We start from the raw sequence: 20,129 nt of genomic DNA, 5'->3' as shown, positions 1-20,129 counted from the left end.
TATGAAGCTACAGTTGGAAAAAGGAAAATGTTAAATAAAGTTGACAAATGTTTACCACACCCAACTTAATCTTTTGCAGGAGTGGGGGTTTATTTACTTACTTTTGTGTGATGCTGAGGATCCAACCTAACGCCTCGCACATGCTAGGCAAATGCTTGAACCCTGAGCCACAATTTCAGCCCTATTTTGTATTTTATTTAGAGACAGGGTCTCACTGAGTTGCTTAGCACCTCGCTTTTGCTGAGGCTGGCTGGCTTTGAATTCATGATCCTCCTGCCTCAGCCTCCTGAGCTGCTGGGATTATAGGCCTGCGCCACCTCGCCTGGCCAAACTTATCCTTCCTAAAGCTGTCAGGCCAACTCGCAAAGACAGGAGAGGCACAAAGCCTGGCACCCATGGGATTCAGCCAGAGTCCACTGAGTGAATAAAGGGTCAGAATCTCAGATCATAGAGATGAGGGTCATTTCCTCCACCCACTTGACTTTCGGAGCTTAAAGTTTGAAGTAGACCTGAAAAATAACCATCTACAGGCAGATGAAACTATCAAACTTGCTTTAAGTTCCAGAAAAGCTCACTTCAGGGCTGGAGATATGGCTCAGTTGCTAGAATGCTTGCTTTGTATGCACAAGGCCCTGGGTTCGATACCCAGAACCACAAAAAAAAAAAAAAAAGCTCACATCATTTATCAGAAGCTTCTTCCCACTTCCAAGTGCCCACACAGGTGCCCACACTCTGTTTATCTATATTGACATCAGGACCCCCTGGGAATGCAGGCAGAGGATATTCCCAGGACATGTATTGTCTAGGAAAGAATTTTATCGTTACACTATTTATGGAATAGCAGCTTTGTACACAGATCCTGCTGCCAGGATATTTGTCGCAGAATAGCATAGTTTTGGGTGTCCTCCAGAACAGAACATTCTCTTTGGATAATGAAGATTAGAACAATTAATTTCACAGGGGAACAGGTATTCTCCACTGTGGGGATTTCCTTTAAGTGAGAGAAAAATATGCTATTGTTTATTCCCTATAACATTTTTTTTCATAATATGCTTTTGGAAGGTGAATTGAGAATATAGGAAATGGGTGATGTTGGTGATTTCTTTGATGTTGGTGGTTTTTATGGGTCGAATTCTGCTCCTTGCATGGTATAATTTGAGTGCAGCAACCAAACTTAGCAGTGAAAAGTCCTTTACTGGCATCTCTTCAGAAAAAATATAGCGCATGAAGAACATCTTTGTTGTTTATCTGTGTGTACAGAAAATCTATTTGGTATGAGTGGTCTCTTTGGTGGTGCAGGTACAGGGATTGAGCCGGAGGATCCATCAGGTTTATCTCCTTGTACCAAAGGATGCTTTCTTTCCGTGCCATCCTGACGATCTGACCTAAGTAAAGGGAGCTGCTGTCTTTTCCCAAACTCTCTGATTCTCTTCTCTAGGAGCCCACTAGTTGCTATGTTATGAAATGGGCTCCTTTAACATTTATTTCAGGGTACTATAGGAAGTTCATGACTCTGCCACTCTCAAGATTGTTTCCAAAGGCTTCCATCTAAATCACCCACCATGGTATCCACTCAACTGTGAGAAGGCATAAACAGTGCCCATCTCTGAAATCTGCACCTTGTTTGCCAGTGGTGCTGTTTGAATTTTATAATGCCAACACTTATTGAGCCCTTACTGTGCGTTGGGCATGTGCTACTGAGTTCCTTACATCAAAAAGAATCTGATCATTCCTATAATCCCAGCAGCTCAAAAGGCTGAGACAGGAAGATCATGAGTTCAAAACCAGCCTCAGCAACTTAGTGAGGCCCTAAGCAACTTTCGAGACACTGTCTTGAAATTAAAAAAATAAAAAGGGATGGGAATATGGCTCAGTGGTTAAGAACACTGAGTTTAAAAAAACACCATGTCTTGGCCAAATCACTAGCATCAAACAAAAGGAAAGAAAGTACTCAATTTTGGCCAAATAAATTTCTTCATTCTTTCCAGAGATAAATAACCTTTGGTACTGACTAGGAGGAAGATCTATAGGCAAGTCCAGCCTCTGACCACATCAACTGAAATTCAGTCCATCCCTACAGGATGACCCCTGCTCAAACTGGCCCAAAGCCATACCAATTAGCACAAAGGCTACAATAATTAGTAGTATTTCCATGGCTTTCATTTTCAGGTCAAGTTTGAGAACAATAAGATTTTAAGGAAAGGAAGTATGATTTTTCCATGTCCTGTTCCCATGCTCTGGAAATCTGGTCAGAGTTCATGGTTCCGTCTCCTTTAAATGGCAAGGTATATATAAGCCTGTCAGATTCCACCAAGTAAATCAGTGTCTCATGAGAATTGGCAGCTCATTCTGGGCAAGGTGCTATTACTTGGGCTTCTCAAGAAAAATGGCATTTCTCCCTTGGGAAAGGTCAAAACCATTCATTCATTCAGTCTTAAGACATTTATTAGGCACTTGCCAAGCACTGTGGTAGGCCTGGGAATACTGTAGGGGTGAGTGACAGGAACACGGTCTCTGCCTTGCATGAAAAAGGCAGTCAATAAATAAGGAGAAAAAAGATGTTTGTAGAATGTGGCAGTTATGAAGGGCACAAGCCGAGCTGTGAAGTGGAGCATGTGGATGTCAGCATTGTACTGAAGGCTGTTCTGAGAAGGGGACTCAGGTTTTTTGTTTTGTTTTGTGGTGCTGTGGGTGGAACCCAGGGCTTCACACATGCTGGGCAAGTGCTTTGCCACTTTTTAAAGTTCTAAGCCAATGGAGAAATAAGATTTTTTTTTAAATCATCAAGTAAAAAATTAAATGGCACCTTATTACTAATAGTCTAGGTTAGAAGTTGTAATTTAGTGTAGGGTCATTGTTGGTATGGTGTCCAAGATGGCTATAACAATCTCTCCCATCCTAAATGCTCTTCTCACAATGTGACATTGACACTCCTCCCGTGGAGGGATGAGGTGCATGTTCCTTCCCTTTGTTTTCTCAATCTGGGAACATAGCCTCACATGTTCTGGGCAAGCACTGTACTACTATGCTATACCCCCAGTACAGCTCCCTCTCTGTGAGTTCCAGAAAGCCTGGGACTCTGGTAGAAATGATTTAATATGACATCTGAGACCAGTACAGTTGCTTCCTGATTCTCTTGGACTCTCTCTGAGAATCCAGTCTCTGGTGCTGTGAAGGAGCCCAAGCACCCCCCTAGAGAGTCCCACATAAAGAGGGACCTGGCCCCTGCCTCCCAGGCCCAGATGAGCTCCCTACTAGCACACAACTAACATCAGTTTGCTGGTCATGAGCCTAAGCCATTCTGAAGAGCCTTCAAGTCAACTTACTCCAGCTAATGCCACACTGAATTAAGATGAACTGTCCCTAGGGAGTCCTGTCCAAATTGCACATTAGTGAGCAAATTAATGAATTTATTTATTTAGTTAGTTAGTTTTTGGCGGACATAACATCTTTGTTTGTATGTGGTGCTGAGGATTGAACCCAGGCTGCACGCATGTCAGGCGAGCGCGCTACTACTTGAGCCACATCCCCAGCCCCGAATTTTTAAATTTTTGTTTCAGGGATTGACCCCAGAGCTTCATACATGCTAAGCAGACAGATATTCTATCACTGAGCTGTACCCCAGCCAATTTCTATTATTTTCAGGCTAACAGGGTTTTTTTGTTTGTTTGTTTTTTAATGGGGGGTAATAATTTAAACACTATTCCAGTCTGGATTTTTACCTAAGGGAAAATTTGGATCTGTAAAATAAACACACTTCCAGTTTCACTTTGGGGTTAAAATTTTTGATAGATTAACTCTGCCTAGTGGATTAAAGTGGCTCAGTGGCTACAGCCCCAAGGACAAGCATTCATTCCAGTTTGCAAGTTCTGTACTTTCAGCAAGAAAAGTTCCATGTCCTAAGCCCTCCTTTAGTTCCAAGGAAACCAGGACAGGTAGTCATCCTAGTTGCCCTCATCCAAGTAGCTCATCCTACCTTCATGAGGAGGAAGCTGATGGTGGACAGAAGCTGCAGGCGTCTAGAGACAATTCTCCCTGTTGGAGAGTGGGATTGGAAAGACTGTTTCCTGAACAGTACTCTGGAACTACAAGCCAAAGGACTTAACCATACAAAAATCAACCAATCCCACCCTAGGAAGAAGAATACCAAATACCAAGCTCTGGAAGAAGGAAAACTGGAATGACTGGAGCTACTGAGTTTGGACAGATAGAAGGTAATGCAGTTGGTGAAGTAGCCAGAGGCTGATCAAGAAGGGCTCTGTAGAGTGCTCGCCTAGCAAGTGTGAGGCCCTGGTTTAATTCTCAGCACCACATAAAAATAAATAAATAAATAAAAGATAATGTGTCCAACTACAACTAAAAAAATAAATATAAAATATACATATATACATTTGTGTGTATATATGTATATACACACACATATGTATATATGACCTCTGACACATATGTATGTATGACCTCTTCTGTCCCTTCCCTCACCACTCCCCACAGCTTTTGCACCCCCTCCTTCCCATACACACACACCATTTTTATTTTTGGGGCCTTACCCCATATTCCTTATTGCTGCCAAAACCACAGGCTGGGGCTGGGGCTGGATGGAAAGATACCTCCCCCTACCCATACCCCTCCTATGTGGTTGGAAAATTTTTTTTCTCATTTTGTGTTTTGTTTCTAAATGAAAAAGATTCTACTAAAAAAAAAAAAAAGAAAGAAAGAAAGAAGTTCACCCTGTGGAGAATGGTTGGAAGGACTCCCAGGAAAAGCAGCAAATCCAGACACACACTTTTGTAGTGGTCTAGGCAGCTCAGGTTAAGATGGCAAAACAGCAGGACTTGATGACTGATTGGATTTGGGTGCCTAGGGAAGGGAGAATTCAACAATACCTTCCTGGTTCTTGGCTTGAGCAACCAGGTGACTAATGGCAGAGTTTATGGAGATGAGAAGAAATGGAGAAACTTTTGTTTGTTCTTAAAATTTCTTTCTTTTGGGGCTGGGGATGTGGCTCAAGCGGTAGCGCGCTCGCCTGGCGTGCGTGCGGCCCGGGTTCAATCCTCAGCACCACATACAAAACAAAGATGTTGTGTCCACCGATAACTAAAAAATAAATGTTAAAATTCTCTCTCTCTCCCCCCCTCTCTCACTCTCTCTTTAAAAAAAAAAAAAAAATTCTTTCTTTGGGGCTGGAGTGGTGGCTTAGTGGTAGAGTGCTCGCCTAGCACGCATGAGGCACTGGGTTCGATCCTAGGCAACACATAAAAACAAACTAATGTATCCATCTAAAAAACCAAAGATACATAAATAAATATTTTTTTAATTTTTTTCTTTCTAGGATGTGTTAAGTTTCAGATATCTTTAAGACATTTATAAGTGGAGACAGAATTAGAAGGTGACAGGTGGCACATGAGCTCAGGGGTCTCTTCCACCAACTGTATGATCTTCAGCAAATTACTTCTCTGTGTCTCAGTTTTGTTTTTTTTTTTTAATCAAATAATCAAAATTTTTTTAATACTTTATTTTTTAGTTTTCGGCAGACACAACATCTTTGTTTGTATGTGGTGCTGAGGATCGAACCCGGGCCGCACGCATGCCAGGCGATCGCGCTACCGCTTGAGCCACATCCCCAGCCCCTGTGTCTCAGTTTTATCTCTGTCAAAAAGAGATAATAAAGTAACTATTGGAGAAGTACAATTTTGTGACAAATGATAGTACACAAAGTTAGCTGTCAATATATTTGAGACGTGGGGCTGGGGAAATAGCTCAGTTGCCTCACATGCATAGAGTCCTGAGTTCAATCCCCAGCACCACACAAAAAAATATGTATATATTTGAGACTGGAGCTCGTGGGGAAGGTCAGAAATGCACATATAAGCCAGGTGAGGTGGCTCAGGCCTGTAATCCCAGCAGCTGGGGAGGTCTAGGCAGGAGGATTGCGAGTTCAAAGCCAGCCTCAGCAAAAAAGTGAGGTGCTAAGCAATTCAGTGCAACCCTGTCTCTAAATAAAAGACAAAATAGGGCTGGGGATGTGACTCAATGGTGGAGTGCCCTTGAGTTCAATTCCTGGTACCAAAAAAAAAAAAAAGACAAGAAAGAAATGCTGCACATATAAGGGCTAGGATCATAGCTCAGTTGTAGAGCACTTGCCTAGCATGGTAAGGCACTGAGTTCCATCCTCAACACCATATAAAAATTAATTAAATGAAGATATTGTGTCCAACTTAAAAAAAAAAAGAAGAAAATATTTTTAAAAAAGAGAGATGCACATATAAACCTTGGAATATATGGGTGGTGTCGGGGGCTAATGTCGCAGGTGAGCCCATACTCCCACTCCTTCTCCCTTCTCTACTGTAGTGGCTAAGTACTGGAGACTGATTCCCACAGGCTCTCTTGAGGTTAGAAGAGGCCTGGGGCGGTTTTAAGATGTAAACGAAACTCTGCTGAGGAGGTTTCTGCCGCGCGGGTAATGGCCAGTGGTGCTTCAGGTCTGGCCCACCTTCGGTACGGATGTCCTGGCTGGAAACCCAGCAGCCAACTCAGGACAGAGAGGTAACAGGCATTAAGGGCCTCGGCAATCAGAGCTTTGTGGAGCAGCGAGGCCATCCCCAGCAAGCGCTCATTTCAGGACTGGTTGGAAAGAAAAATAAGCCCCTGTTTATTGAGATCCCTGTTCACAGAGTTGGGTTTATGGATATACTGGTATTTGCAGTTGATACAGTATTTAATGTCATGAGTTTGAAGACCATTCTTGGTCATTAACATGTAGGCAGAGGGACAAAAAAAGGGGGGCGGTAGGGAACATGGTCTGGGTTTCGCCTGTGTTTAGAGGTAAGGGAGAGCAGCCCCAAGGGAGCCCGAGTTGCCAAGGGCGGGGGCAGTGGCTAGCGCGCCGGCTAAAGAAGCGGGAAGCCAGAGGGGCCCTCCTGGGAGCTCGGCGCGGCGGGCGGTCCAGCTCCTCCCAGGCTGCTGTCCTCTCGGCCCCGCCCCCGCCCCATTTGAAAAGTACTGGCGGTGCAGCCCGCCGCCCGCAGGTGTTGGCCGCTGACCCCCGACCATGCCAGCTGACCTGAGTGGCACCTGGAACCTGCTCAGCAGCGACAACTTCGAGGGCTACATGCTGGCCCTAGGTAGGACGGGAGGGGCCCGCGCCACGAAGGGGACGCCGGAGGGGGCTCTGACCACCGGTCTTGAGCTCAGGCCGAAGGCGGCCGGGCCTGTCCTGTCTGTCGCCCGAGCTTCCATTCCCTCGTCCGTCCATCCCCGCGTCCTTATGTCGGTCCATCCGTCCGTTCCCCTGGCCCCCCTGTCCCGCTACCCGTCCCCCGCCTGTTCTCTCGGGGCCCTAGTCCGCCGGCCCCAGGGTCCCTCTGAGCCTCGTGTGGGTCTCTCTCCTCCCTGCGGACGCCTCTCGGAACACCGGGGGCTGGACGAGGGCCTGGAGGGAAAGGCGAGGTCCCGGCACGTAGCCCCAGCCCCGCCACCTCGCCCCCAGCCGTGTTCAGCGCCGGGATGGCACCGAGGGCGCGGCGGTCCGGCAGGTGCCGGGGGCCCGCAGGTCCGGGCCGCGTGGGAACTCCGACAGCTTCCGACTTCCCCTCCCTCGAGGGCTCCCGCTGGGAAAGTAACCCGGGGTGCTGGGAGGCCACTTGCCGCCCACCGTGATGTCCAGGGGCGCGACTCCCGCCCCCAGGACAGAATCGGTTGGCGCTGTGTGCAGGGCGGGTTCCAGGCGCTGGGACCGTTTCCGCGGTGGCAACTGCAGATCAGCTTCAAGGGGACCACCTGGTGTGCAGGTGCGGCGAGAGGGATGAGCCGCTGGAAAGGGAACTCGGTCTCCCGCAAGGGTGTGGAGAGGGCCGGGTGGGGCCTCTGATCGGTGACCTCGCTTCCCCAAGGGCCATGTGAATTTGTTTCCTACCATCTTGGTAGAGCGCCGCCTTTGGGCACTGATTCTGTCTGTCCTGTCCTTAGTGTCATTTTTCAAACTTGGCGGATTTCAGCACCTACTATGTGCCAAGCCTTTCGCCTACATGACACCTTTCCGTGCCATCCACCCCAACCCCATACTGGGGTTGAACCTAGGGCCTCCAGCGTGATACGCAAGCGCTCTACCACCTAGTTACATCTCCAGAGGTCTGTGGCGCTTTTTTTTTTTTTTTTTAGATGTTTTTTTGGGGGGGGAGGGTGTACAGGGGATTAAATTTAGTGGCGCTCTTTTTATTATTATTTTTTTTTAATTTTGAGACAGGGTCTCCTTAAATTGCTAAGGGTCTCCCTTAGTTGCTGAGGCTGGCTTTGAACTTGCCATCCTCCTGCCTCAGCCGCCTGAGTAGCTCGGGTTACAGATTCGTGCCCAGCCAGATCTGATAGTCTTAAATATGTCTAAAGTACAACCACAGATCTCTTAGCATTTTATACAAAGCTGAAATCCAGCGTTAAAACCTATTGCCAATTCCCAGTAAGCTGAGAAGGAAATGATTAGGCACACCCTGTTATTTGTTTGGCAAACACTCTACCTTCCATGTGTACAGAATGGACTCTACAGTTCACTTGTTTTCCCCTGGGTGAATAAGTGGTCCAGGCCAGATGAGACTGTGGTCTTCTTATTATGTAAAGTAGGGCTGCTTCATCCTAGATGACTACATTCATGAGCATAAGAAGCACACTGCTCTTTGATTTATCAAGTTGTCAATGAGAAAACTAGTAGAATGTAAATACTGCAAAATGTCCCTGCTTGTGTATATTCTAATGCCAACATAAGCAGAAATATTCAGACTTCATGAAAACATCAGCTTCTGAAGATGTCAAACTAATGTACTTGTACTGACTCTCCCATTGAAGACAGCTGAATTAAGCTAGATCAAATATAGAATATATACTTCTTAGGGAACATCAAATATTACCAAAATAATAATCACCAGGCTGAAGTCTGGGAGAGAATTGGACTACAGGAGGTGAACCCATCACTTAGGGTGGCTCTTAACTTCAGGGTGTTTGCAAGACTAAGCCAGAATTTGGGGAGCTTCATGGGATAGGGGACAAAAGCTGGAGTCTTGAGTGAGCCAAGGGTAGAGACCCTGTAATTGCTCTACTTTGGGTGGGACTTGGAAAAGCTGCACCAGAGGAGTAAAAAAGCATCTGGAAGTAAATGCTTCTTGAACAGACTGGAGCTTAGTTTTGTGTCATCTTGGTGGTCCAGAATAGTCTCAAGATCTGAGCTTGTGTTAAGGTGCTTCCAGATAATTAGGGTTCTTAGATAGCTGTAAAACAAGACATACTAACAAACAAACAAAAAAATTCTCTTTAAAGTAGTTAAAGATTCTGCAAGATCTTAAATTGTTTCCATATTAAATAGCTACTCAAATACAGTGTCCATTGAACAAAGTTAATCAAACACATTGGAAGATAAGATCCCAATAGAAACAACAAACAAGTCAGGCATGCACCTGTAATCTCAGCTACTTGGGAGGCTGAGGCAGAAGGATCACAAGTTCAAGGCCAGCCTCAGCAACTTAGTGAAACCCTGTCTCAAAATAAACAAAAAAGGACTGGGGGTGTGGCTCGTTGGTATAGCATCCTGAGTTCCATCCTCAGTACCACAAAAATAAATAAATATAGCAAGACTCCCATCTCAAAAAATCAAAATAATATGAGTTGTTTTGTGTTTCACTTATACAGTAGTGTTGATGAAAAGTCAGTAATAGATATTTTAAATTTGGCATTTGGCTTGTCATATTAATAATAGGATAAGTATTTTAAGGTACACTCTCAATGCCTTAACATGATTGAAAACCAATAAACCTGGATCATTCACATCTCAAGCTAAAAGCCGGAGTTCTAGGTAAAAACAAAATAGTAAACAAAAATCCCCCCCCAAAAAAAAAACAAAAAGCAAAGCATTTTCTTAAGGACATTTAATTATATTCTCATCGTGGGCAGAAATGAATGAGGCTAATAAGTTGCCAAGGGAGCCTTGCTCAGTCTTGGCCACATTTTCTAGATGTGAAATGGAAGTGGGAGGCACTTGGCCCCCGGGGAGCCCGCTAGCCTCTTTGCAGGGCAGTCCATTCCCGACAGAAACAAATCTTTTAGGTGAACACATGGAAGTGAGATCCACTCTAGGATCAAACTGCCTGCAACAAGGCATTTAAGTCTCTGAAATAAAAATTCCAGGGACTTTGTTTTACATAATAGGGTTTATCCACCCCACCCCCCAGCCCGACAGGGGAGAACCACATGACTTTAGCTCAGGGCTATGTTCCTGCTGAGGACCAGGCATCTAAATTGTGGCTTCCTGCCACTTAGATCATGTCACCTACTCTAACACTCCTAGGCTCCCATCTCACTGGGTCTAACTGTGGGTCAAATTCTCATTAAGTTTTGTAGGTTGACCTTGAATTTGGGATCCTCCTGCCTCAGCTGCCTGAGTCACCGGGATCACATGTGTATGAAACTGCTCCTGGCAAGCTTATTAAAGACTTCTCAGTATGCAAATTACATTCATGAGCACAAAAGGTTTATTTTTTTGTTTTGTTTGTTCATCTGTTTGGTGTGAGGATGAACCTTGGACATTGTGCATGTGCTCTACCTCTGAGTCCCTGTCTCAAGGGGCAAAAGGTGCGACATCTGCAGTTGAAGGGGAGAAACAAAGAATGTTCCCGCGCTTGCGCTTCTGCCTTTGTCAATGCTTATTCACTCAAATCACTCAATACAATTTCTTTTTTTTTTTTTTTAGCTTTTTTTTATATTGGTTGTTCATAACATTACAAAGCTCTTGACATCTTTTTTTTTTTTTAGCTTTTTTTATTATTTTTTTTTCACTCAATACAATTTCACTCTATAAGTTCTTAATCAAAGAAATGACAATCCTTAATGCTAGGCACTGCATTAATTTGAGATTAATTGTAAGCACTGCGAACACACTTAATTATGACAGGCTCAAGACAGAGATTCCCTCTGCATGTTAAGTTCCAGTGTCAGATCAAAACTCTCAAGCCTGGGCTGGGGTTGTGGCTCAGTGGTAGAGGGCTCACCTAGCAGCATGCATGAGACACTGGGTTTGATCCTCAGCACCACATAAAAATAAAATAAAGATATTGTGTCCACCTAAAACTAAAAAAAAAAAAAATATATTAAAAAAAAAAAAGTCTCAAGCCTTAGGCTCTAAGTCCAGCAGATGCACATTCACTCAGACCTTGGTGATCAGGTCAGGAACCAAGGCAGGCTTCTCCTGGGTGACACTGATGGCTGACACTCAGGCCTAAGGCAGTCATAGGTAGAAGTTGTGACTCTCACCAGGGTCAAGGTGTGGCTGTAGAGTTTTAGAGTGGTGAGGACCACGCAGAGGTTTAGACAGATGAGAAGAGTTGGGATGTCAGTACAGGTCCTCATCAGGTTTTCCAGCTTGTATGTATCGGTTACAGCTGGCTGAATGTCTGTTCATTTGCTCTATTATTTATACTAAATTTTGAGGTCTTTGACCACCTTTCAATCCTTATCAGCTACCACTGGATTTCTCAGTGACATCATTTACCCTGGGTTAAACTTCTGGTCTGGTGGTCCCCACCCTGATCTTTTCACCTTTCCCTCTTCTGGGTCCAGGACAGCCTGCCAGAGGCTTCACTCTGAGTTTATCAGGGTGGGGAGAAGTGACTTGTTTGTGTCTGTGGGCCACACTGGAGGGCTTTCTTAGGCGTGCCTGATGAGACTGCAGGTTTCAAACTGGAATTTTTAAAATGGAGTTGCTTAGGCTCAGGCCTAAGGCCATCCTTACAATCCCTGACATGTTCTGTGCTGGGGATTGAACTTGAAGATGCTAGGCAAGGGATCAACCACCAAGCCACACCCCAGTCCTCGAACCGTTTTAATTTGAAGTATAAATACATGGAGCAGAAGACACCAAAGTTGAGGGGTGCAGTGGCGCACGCCTGTAATCCCAGCGGTTCAGGAGGTTTGAGACAGGAGGATCGTGAGTTCAAAGCCAGCCTCAGCAAAAGTGAGATGCTAAGCAACTCAGTGAGATGCTGTCTCTAAATAAAATACAAAATAGGGCTGGGGATGTGGCTCAGTGGTGGAGTGCCCCTGAGTTCAATCCCCAGTACCCACCCCTCCCTCCTCCCCCAAAAAGAAGACACCAGAGTTGTTGAGATTAAGGCTGGGTTGAGCCCTGTCCCCTTGTCAGTTTATGGGAAGATTCACAGAACTGTTTCTGCCACACCCAGCTTCAGATGTATTACCTAAGTCCCAGCCCAACTAATGACCCTCCTGAAAGCCCTTCAAACCATTTTTATGAGTCTCTTGGAGGAGATTCGTGGGGTAGCTTTTTCTATAGATCCAGTTTTGGCAGCAGAAGATATTGAAGTTGTAAAGACACTGGAGCAATCATATTCAACAATTTGGGGGACCACTACCAAATTCTTAGCTTTTGTATCTCAAGTGAATGTTCAGACTTTGTTTTTTTTTAATGTATATATTTTTCAGGTATTGACTTTGCCACTCGTAAGATAGCCAAATTGCTAAAGCCACAGAAAGTGATCGAACAAAATGGGGATTCCTTTGCCATCCACACATACAGTAGCCTAAGGAACTACCTCGTTAAATTCAAAGTTGGAGAAGAATTTGATGAAGATAACAAAGGACTGGATAACAGAAAATGCAAGGTTAGTGGCTGGGAGCAGTGGTAGAGGGCCTGGGTTTGATCTCCAGCAGCACACCCCCAAAAAACAAACGAGGTAAAAATTAAAGTGATAACATAGACTCTTGATTTTGCAAGGTTAACTTGGCACATGAGTCTACTTAGTAATATTTGAGGATCCTGCTGGAACAAACCAACATTTTCTTTCCTTCCTCACATAGAGCTTGGTTACCTGGGATCATGACAGACTCACTTGTGTACAGAATGGGGAGAAGAAGAACAGAGGTTGGACCCATTGGATCGAAGGAGACAAGCTCCACCTGGTACCTGACATATTTTGCCCTTAGTTTTAATGAAGTGACGCAATATTAAAAGAAATGTTAAGCAGGAAGCCTTGACCAGTAATCCTACTCTCCCAACTCAACTGTTTTTTGAATTTTCCAATTACCTTCCTTCTCTATCAGAATATTCTGCCTTTTTATTTAATAAAATAATAACCTTTTCCAGGTCTTTAAATCGTTTTCCTATTGAATGGACCACATATTTATTGACTACATCTAGTGGTCATAGGCAAGATCATTTTGTCCTTTTAAATCAAACACTCCACAGAATATGAATTCAAAATATTAAGCTTTCTCAGTTGAACTCAAAATATTAAACTTACTAAGTTTCAAGCTCCACATTGAAGTGATCAGTTTTGGTGACTTTACTATTATTAATATTTATAAAGACTTTCTAGGCAACTTTCAAGGAACTCTCAAATAGCTTTATAAATGTTAATTAGACTTTCTAAGGTCCCTTAAAGTTGCTGAATTATTGAGTACCCTTTAACCAACAGGCAGGGAGATTTAGACAGATTAAAATGATTTGTCCAAAGTCTCTCAACAACAAGAGGGGGCAGTAACAGTAGAAGTCCACAGGTCCTGCATTTTGGGCACAAATAACCAAACTGATAGGCATGTGTGCTATTTAAAGATCATCTTGAGGTACCCCTGAAGAGGGGAGGGAAGCCCCTCACCCATGCACACTCTATGCATCTCTCCTGTGTCCTTTATCATGAACACATAATCACAAGTGCTCTTTGGGGTTCTGTGAGCCATTCTGCTGACTTATGGAGCCAGAGGAGGTGGATCATGGGAATCCCCAACTTAAAGCTGGTTAATCAGAAGCACAGGTGGCCCTGGTAAGATAGGACTGAGCCCTTAACCTTGGGGTCTGTGCTGACTGTGGGAGTTAGCATCAGAACTGAACTGGACTGTTGAACACCCAAGTGATGTCAGAGAGTTGTAGAAGTAGGGTTGGAAGACACCACACATTTGGTGTCAGGAGGAAAGAACCCTGCTTATTTGATGTCAGAGTGTTGAGTGTCAAAACAGACTATATGCCAACTACTTCTCTTCTTCCTTTCCTCCCTGTCTCAGGAAATGTTCTGTGAAGGTCAAGTGTGTAAACAGACTTTCCAGAGAGCCTGACAGTACCCAGCAGCAGGGCCCACCTTCAGCTGCAGCTCAATGGCAAGTGACATTGCAGAATGAACCTTGTTCACCGGCCCTGGCTTGGTGATGGGGACTTGTGGCTGGAGAGACATCATGCAGCCTATACACCAGAAGCCATTTGGATTGTGGGAAAGCTGCACAGCTTCAATAAACCTCTCCAAGCGACTCTGATATTTTTCTTTTAAAGTTAGCATGGCCTGTTGTTTAAAGAATCACTTGAAAGCTGTCTTGGTGCACAAGGTACACACCAGTGGTACATACTGTGTGTTATGACTTCAATCTCTGGGTTTAGAGGCACAGTATTCAGTTCATAACTGAAGATGTGGAGGAGTAAGTCAGTCATAGGACTGAGTATAGATTTAGGGACACAATTGGGCGGAACAGGGCAATAGGGTGCAAGTCCCTGAAGTCTAAGCCTTCAAAAGATTTTTTTTTTTTTTTTCAGCTACTGGGGATTGAACCCAGGGTGCTCTACTATTGAGCTAGATCCACAGCCCTTTTTATTTATTTTGAGACAGGGTCTCCCCAGGTTGTGAGGGGGTTGGCCTCAAACTTCTGATCCTCCTGCTTCAGCCTCCCAAGAGGCTGAGATTACAGGTGTGGTGCACCACTGTGCCTGGCCTAAACCTTGCAATTTGTCCCTGGAAATATCCAAATAGGATTTTTATTTTTATACAAAGGATTACACCAGCTGTGCTTAACCACTGAGCCACATCCCCAGCCCTTTTTACTTTTTATTTTGAGACAGGGTCTCATTAAATTGCTTAGTGCCTCGCTAAATTACTGAGGCTGGCTTTGAACTTGTCATCCTCCTGTCTCAGATTTCCGAGACTCTGGGATTACAGGCTTGCGTCAAAACGTTTCTTTATTAGAAAAAAAAAAAAAAAAATTACGCATTCCAGCAGCCCACACAACAAAAGGGAAGCTTAGTATATTTTAGCCTTCATCCTTCTCCCCCTGCACATAGCTCTTGCTTTCAGGCATTTTTAATTCATTTTTATTCTTTAATTAAATTAAATTTCCTTTATGTTTTTGCGATGCTGGAGATCGAATCAAGCATTGTTTAAATTAAAAAAAAAAGATTTTTAAGTGCTGGAAATGAAGCAGAAAAACGTGGCTTCATAATTGCAACAGCCTCTTCCTCTGCTCCAAGGTCAAGGCTAGCGCGCAGCTCCCCAGCCGCTTGGGCTCGGGTTCTGCAGGGCGGAGGGAGCCCTTGCGGCTGCGCGGTGTCGGGGTGCGGAGGGGGTCGCATTCTACGCAGCGGGATCGCGGGTCGCCTTCAGTCCCTAAATTAGAGATGGGCCAGCCGCGCGCCCTCGCGGCCCGGCAGAGGGAATGATAATAACAGAGCAATAACCGGAGAAAAATGTATGGAGTTAGAAAGGAGAATTCTACCTGCCTGGGGACCCGGCTTCTGGAAGAGACCCGGGAGAAGTCCGCGCCCCAGACTGGGAAGGGGCTGCTAAGCGGGGGTCGGGGGCACCCAGAGCCATTGTAGGTGCAGGGCCCTCGGGGAAGGGAGGGCTTTTTTTTTTTTTTTTTTTTTTTGTACCAAGGATTAAACCCCCGGGGCCCCCAGCCATTGGGCTGCATCCCCAATCCTTTTTTTTTTTTTTTTTTAAATATATATATTTTTGTCAATGGACCTTTACTTTATTTATTTATATGCGGTATCAAGAATCAAACCCAGGGCCACACCCAGGCTAGGTGAGCGCTCTACCAGGAGCCACAACCTCAACCCCTCCCCAGTTCTCTTTACTTCACATTTTGATAGAAGGTCTTTGATAGAAGTTGCCCAGGCTGACCTTGAACTTGCCATACTCCTGCCTCAGCCCCCCGCATGCACCACCACACCTGGCCATTTGTACTTTTTCTAGTTTTGAAATTGTGGTAAAAATACGTATAATCTTGGGCTGGGGATGCGGTTCCGTGGTAGAACGCTTGCCTAACACGTGTGAGAACTTGAGATGGAGCCCAACACCATCAAACAAAAATTTGCCACATTTATCATTTTAAAGAAGACAGGCCAGTATTGTTAAGTACAGTCACGTGCTGTGCATTTGCCATCATCTCCAGAAGGTTTTCATCTTTCCAAACTGAAATTCTGTCCCTATTAAACATCAATTCCTGGATTCCCTCTCTGAGACCCTGGAGCCACCATTCCACTGTCCTTTCTATTAATGTGACCACTCTAGGTTCCTCTATAAGTGGAATCACACAATATTTGTCCTTTGGTGTCTCTGGCTTATTTCACTGAGCAGAAATCTCTAAGTTCAGCCGTGTTGTAACGTGTGATAATTCCTTTTTTTTTTTTTTTTTTTGGCAGTTCTGGGGATGGAACCCAGGAACTTTGACATGCTAGACAAGTGCTTTACTACTAAGCTACACCCTTAAGCTAAACCTCCCTCCCTTTTTAAGGTTGAAAAATATTCATTGTGTTGATGGACCACATTTTTTTTATTCATTCACCTATCAGTGTACACTTTTGTTTTCTCCCACCTTTTTAAAAAATATTTATTTATTATTATTATTTGCTGGGAGCCATCAGCCAAGTAGGTATGACAAATTCCTTGCCAGCTTACTCCCATGCTGTCTAGTGGAAGGACTTCTGAAAGGTGACCTTGCTCAAGGACCAGGGCAGGATCTGTGTTTAGGGTGTTCCCCCTTTAGAATAGGGCGGTTTAGCATAATAGGAGATTAGGGTGTTCCCCCTTTAGAATAGGGCAGTTTAGCATAATAGGAGATTAGGGTGTTCCCCCTTTAGAATAGGGCGTATCCTGCTGCTGAGTTCCTCTTGAGTGCTTAGGGTCAGACAGTATATTTTGGGAGACAGAAGCCCATGCGGAGTGGATTTGGGCAGAGTAGTGGATTAGGGCAGAGAGTGGATTTGGGCAGAGTAGTGGATTAGGGCAGAGAGTGGATTTGGGCAGAGAACGTGGATTCCCCCAGAACGTGTTTGTAGACAGCCGGTGTGAGTTCGGGAATAAAGAATTGCTGTTTGAATCTACAAGCTGTGTGGAGACTCGTGATTTGTGCCCAGCCAGAGACTGCGGCAATTATTATTTTTAATATTTATTTTTTTTTAGTTCTCCGCGGACACAACATCTTTCTTTGTATGTGGTGCTGAGGGTTGAACACAGGCGGCATGCATGTCAGGCGAGCCTGCTACTGCTTGAGCCACATCCCCAACCCCCACCTTTTAAAAATTTTTTTTTTTTTTTTTTTAGTAGTGAATGGACACAATAGCTTTATTTTATTTGTTCATTTATTTATTTTTTATGTGCTGCCTGGGATGGAACCCAGTGGTGCCTCACATGTGCTAGGCAAATGCTCTACCACTGAGCCACAACCCCAGCCCCTTCTTCCATCTTTTAACTCTTGTGAATAATGCTGACATGAAATATTGGTAATAAACTATCTGTTTGAGTCCTTGATTTCAATCCTTTTGATTATGTACTCAAAAATGTGATGCCTAGAGGTCAGATCATCTGATGACGGGTAAGGACCATATGTTGAATTGGACAACCTAACAGGCACGGTTCCTAGCCACATTGCTTGTTGTTTAATTAATCAGAAGGTGGGAGATGCTGAGAGCCATAGCCAAGTAGGAATGACGCATGGCAATTTCCTTGTCAGCCTACCCAATGTTGCTTAGAGGGAGGACTCTCCATTGTGGAAATGGGTTTGCCTTGAACCCAGGTCATTTGCAGTAACACTGCATGAATGTTTGAGAAAGGTGACCCTGCTCAAGGACCAGGGTGGATCCCAGTTTAGGGTGGATGGGTTTAGGGTGGATCCTGCTGGGAAAAGGGCATATCCTGCTGCTCAGGCACCCACTCCTTGAGTTCCCATTGAGTTCTCGTGGGATTCAGAGAGTATTTGGTATGCAGAGCCCGGTGGAGTTTGGATTTTCCCCAGAACTTGCGTGTAGAGTGCCGGTGGCAGTTCAAGAATAAAGAGTTGCTGTTTGAATCTACAAGGTGTGTGGTGGCTCAGTTATTTTGTGCCCAGCCAGACTGTGGCAAAAATGGAATATGTGGGTCATATGGTAATTCTGTGTTCAACGTTTTGAAGAGCTACCAAATTATTCCATACTGGCTCCATCATTTAACATTTCCAAAAGTGCACAAGTATTCCAATTTCTCTACATCCTTGTCAATATCTGTCATTGTCTGTTGTTTTTTTTTTTTGGTAATAAGAAACCACAATGGTGTTCCCCATCCCTACCCAGCACCATATATGTGATAGGCAGTCACTCTAACACTTAACTACACCTCTACATCTTTTGATTTCTGGTGTTGCTGAGAATCGAACCCAGTGCCTCACACATGCCAGGCCAGTGCGCTACCGCTGAGCCCCAGCCCCTCTTCAGCCCTTTTTAATATTTTATTTAAAGATAGGGTCTTACTAAGTTGCTTAGAGCCTTGCTAAGTTGTTGAGGCTAGCCTTGAAATTGCAATCCTCCAGCCTCAGTCCCCCAAGCCACTGGGATTACAGGTGTTCGGCACTGCATCTGACTATTATGGGTAGTTCTTATAAATGGCGTCATACTATATTTGGTTTCTTCACTAAGCATAATATTTTCAAGGTTTATGCGTCACAGCATGTATCAGTCCTTCATCCCCTTTTGTGTCTGAGTGATGTTCCACTCTATCATATTTTGTTTACCCATCATCTGATGATAAACGTTTGAGTTTTCCCCACCTTTTGGCTTTTGTGAACAGTGCTGCATGAATATTTGTGTACAAAAACTTTTTTGTGTGTCTCATGTACAAAATTTTGTTTCAGTTAGTTTGGATACACACTCAGCTGTGGAATTGCTAGGTAGCAGGGTAATTCTATGTTGATCTTGTTGAGGAACTGTCATCCTGGTTACCACAACTGGATGAACCATTTTACATTTCCAAAAACAATTTATGAGGGTTTCAGTTTCTCCACATCTTTGCCAACATAATTATTATGATGATTTTTCACTCTTTAAATTATGTCCATCCTAAGAGGTTTCCTCAATTTCTTTCTTTCTTTCTTCCTTTTTTTTTTTTTTTTTCATTTTCTTTCTCTCTTATGCTCCCCCACCCCTCTCTTTTTTTTTCTGCATTGCTCAGGCTCAAACCCAGACCTTATGCATGCTAGGCAAGTACTGTAGCTCTCAGCTACATTCCACCTTCTTCCTCAATTTTATTAGGAAGAAAAGGGAAAAGAAAGACTGAACAGAGGGGCAGAGAGGCTTATAGATTTAGTTATTCGCCTCTATAATTTTCCACATTTGTGTCCCTCTTCCTACAAGGTGGACCACCCCCTACTGATGTCTGCTGGGTTGATATACACTCATCTGATTATGATAAAAATGCTTTTAAATACTGGCTATGGTGAACTGCCCTAAACTGACCTTTTCTATCAGATTTCAATTAAAAGTGTGAGGAAGGGGAGTAAATGGAGTGAAGCAGTTCAAGCTCTCTTCAATGGCCTACTATGAACGGAGGGGGGGTGTGCCTCAAGACCCCACTATGGGTCCAGGGTCCCCTCCAAAGCTCTGCTGAAATGTAACTGCCATTGTTACAGTACCAAGGTGGAGCCTTTAAGAGGTGACAAGAGGCCACAAACTCTGTTGTCCTGAGTGGATTAGTGCTGTGCCCCTGGAGACTGAACTTTCTGTCTCTTGTCCACTTGCCCTCTACCTTCTGCCAGGTGGTGACAAAGGCCTGCGCCAGATGTCAGTGCCATGTCCCTGGAGTTTCTAGCTTCCAGATATGTGAGAAATCAAATTCTCTCCCCCTTCCTTCTCTCTCTCTCTCTCTCTCTTTCCTTCTGCTGTAGGGCTAGGCAAGTGCTCAATTGCAGAGCTGCATCCCCAGCTCTTTATCTTTTACTCTGAGACAAGGTCTTACTAATGTGCTCAGTTTGACCTTGAATCTGTGATCCTCCTGCCTCCTAAGCTGCTGGGATTTTAAGAATGTGCCACCCTTCCCAGTTTTTAATCTCTTAAAATAATTAACCATATT

At 44.4% G+C, this 20,129-nt stretch overlaps 1 protein-coding gene across 1 annotated transcript; it reads left to right on the top strand.

Annotated features, from left to right (window-relative positions):
- The first annotated feature begins 6,990 nt into the window (after positions 1-6,990).
- Positions 6,991-14,289, top strand: Rbp7 (retinol binding protein 7). The gene is made up of 4 exons (XM_076861337.2): positions 6,991-7,121; positions 12,475-12,653; positions 12,850-12,951; positions 14,050-14,289. Exons 1-4 carry the CDS (start codon positions 7,049-7,051, stop codon positions 14,098-14,100), a joined length of 405 nt encoding a protein of 134 aa, XP_076717452.1. The 5' UTR covers positions 6,991-7,048; the 3' UTR covers positions 14,101-14,289.
- The last annotated feature ends 5,840 nt before the right edge of the window (positions 14,290-20,129 follow it).

Source organism: Callospermophilus lateralis, chromosome 7, assembly GCF_048772815.1.
Source record: "Callospermophilus lateralis isolate mCalLat2 chromosome 7, mCalLat2.hap1, whole genome shotgun sequence".
NCBI classification, from domain to species: domain Eukaryota; kingdom Metazoa; phylum Chordata; class Mammalia; order Rodentia; family Sciuridae; genus Callospermophilus; species Callospermophilus lateralis.
Note: the sequence above shows the minus strand (reverse complement) of the source record. Positions and strands in the feature narration are given on the sequence as shown.

Excerpts from the sequence above, each read along its gene's own strand:
- Rbp7 (XM_076861337.2), top strand. The coding sequence starts at position 7,049 with ATGCCAGCTGACCTGAGTGGCACCTGGAACCTGCTCAGCAGCGACAAC. Across the intron at positions 12,654-12,849 it reads TGGATAACAGAAAATGCAAG|AGCTTGGTTACCTGGGATCA; the intron begins GTTAGTGGCTGG and ends TTCCTCACATAG. Across the intron at positions 12,952-14,049 it reads AAGGAGACAAGCTCCACCTG|GAAATGTTCTGTGAAGGTCA; the intron begins GTACCTGACATA and ends TCCCTGTCTCAG.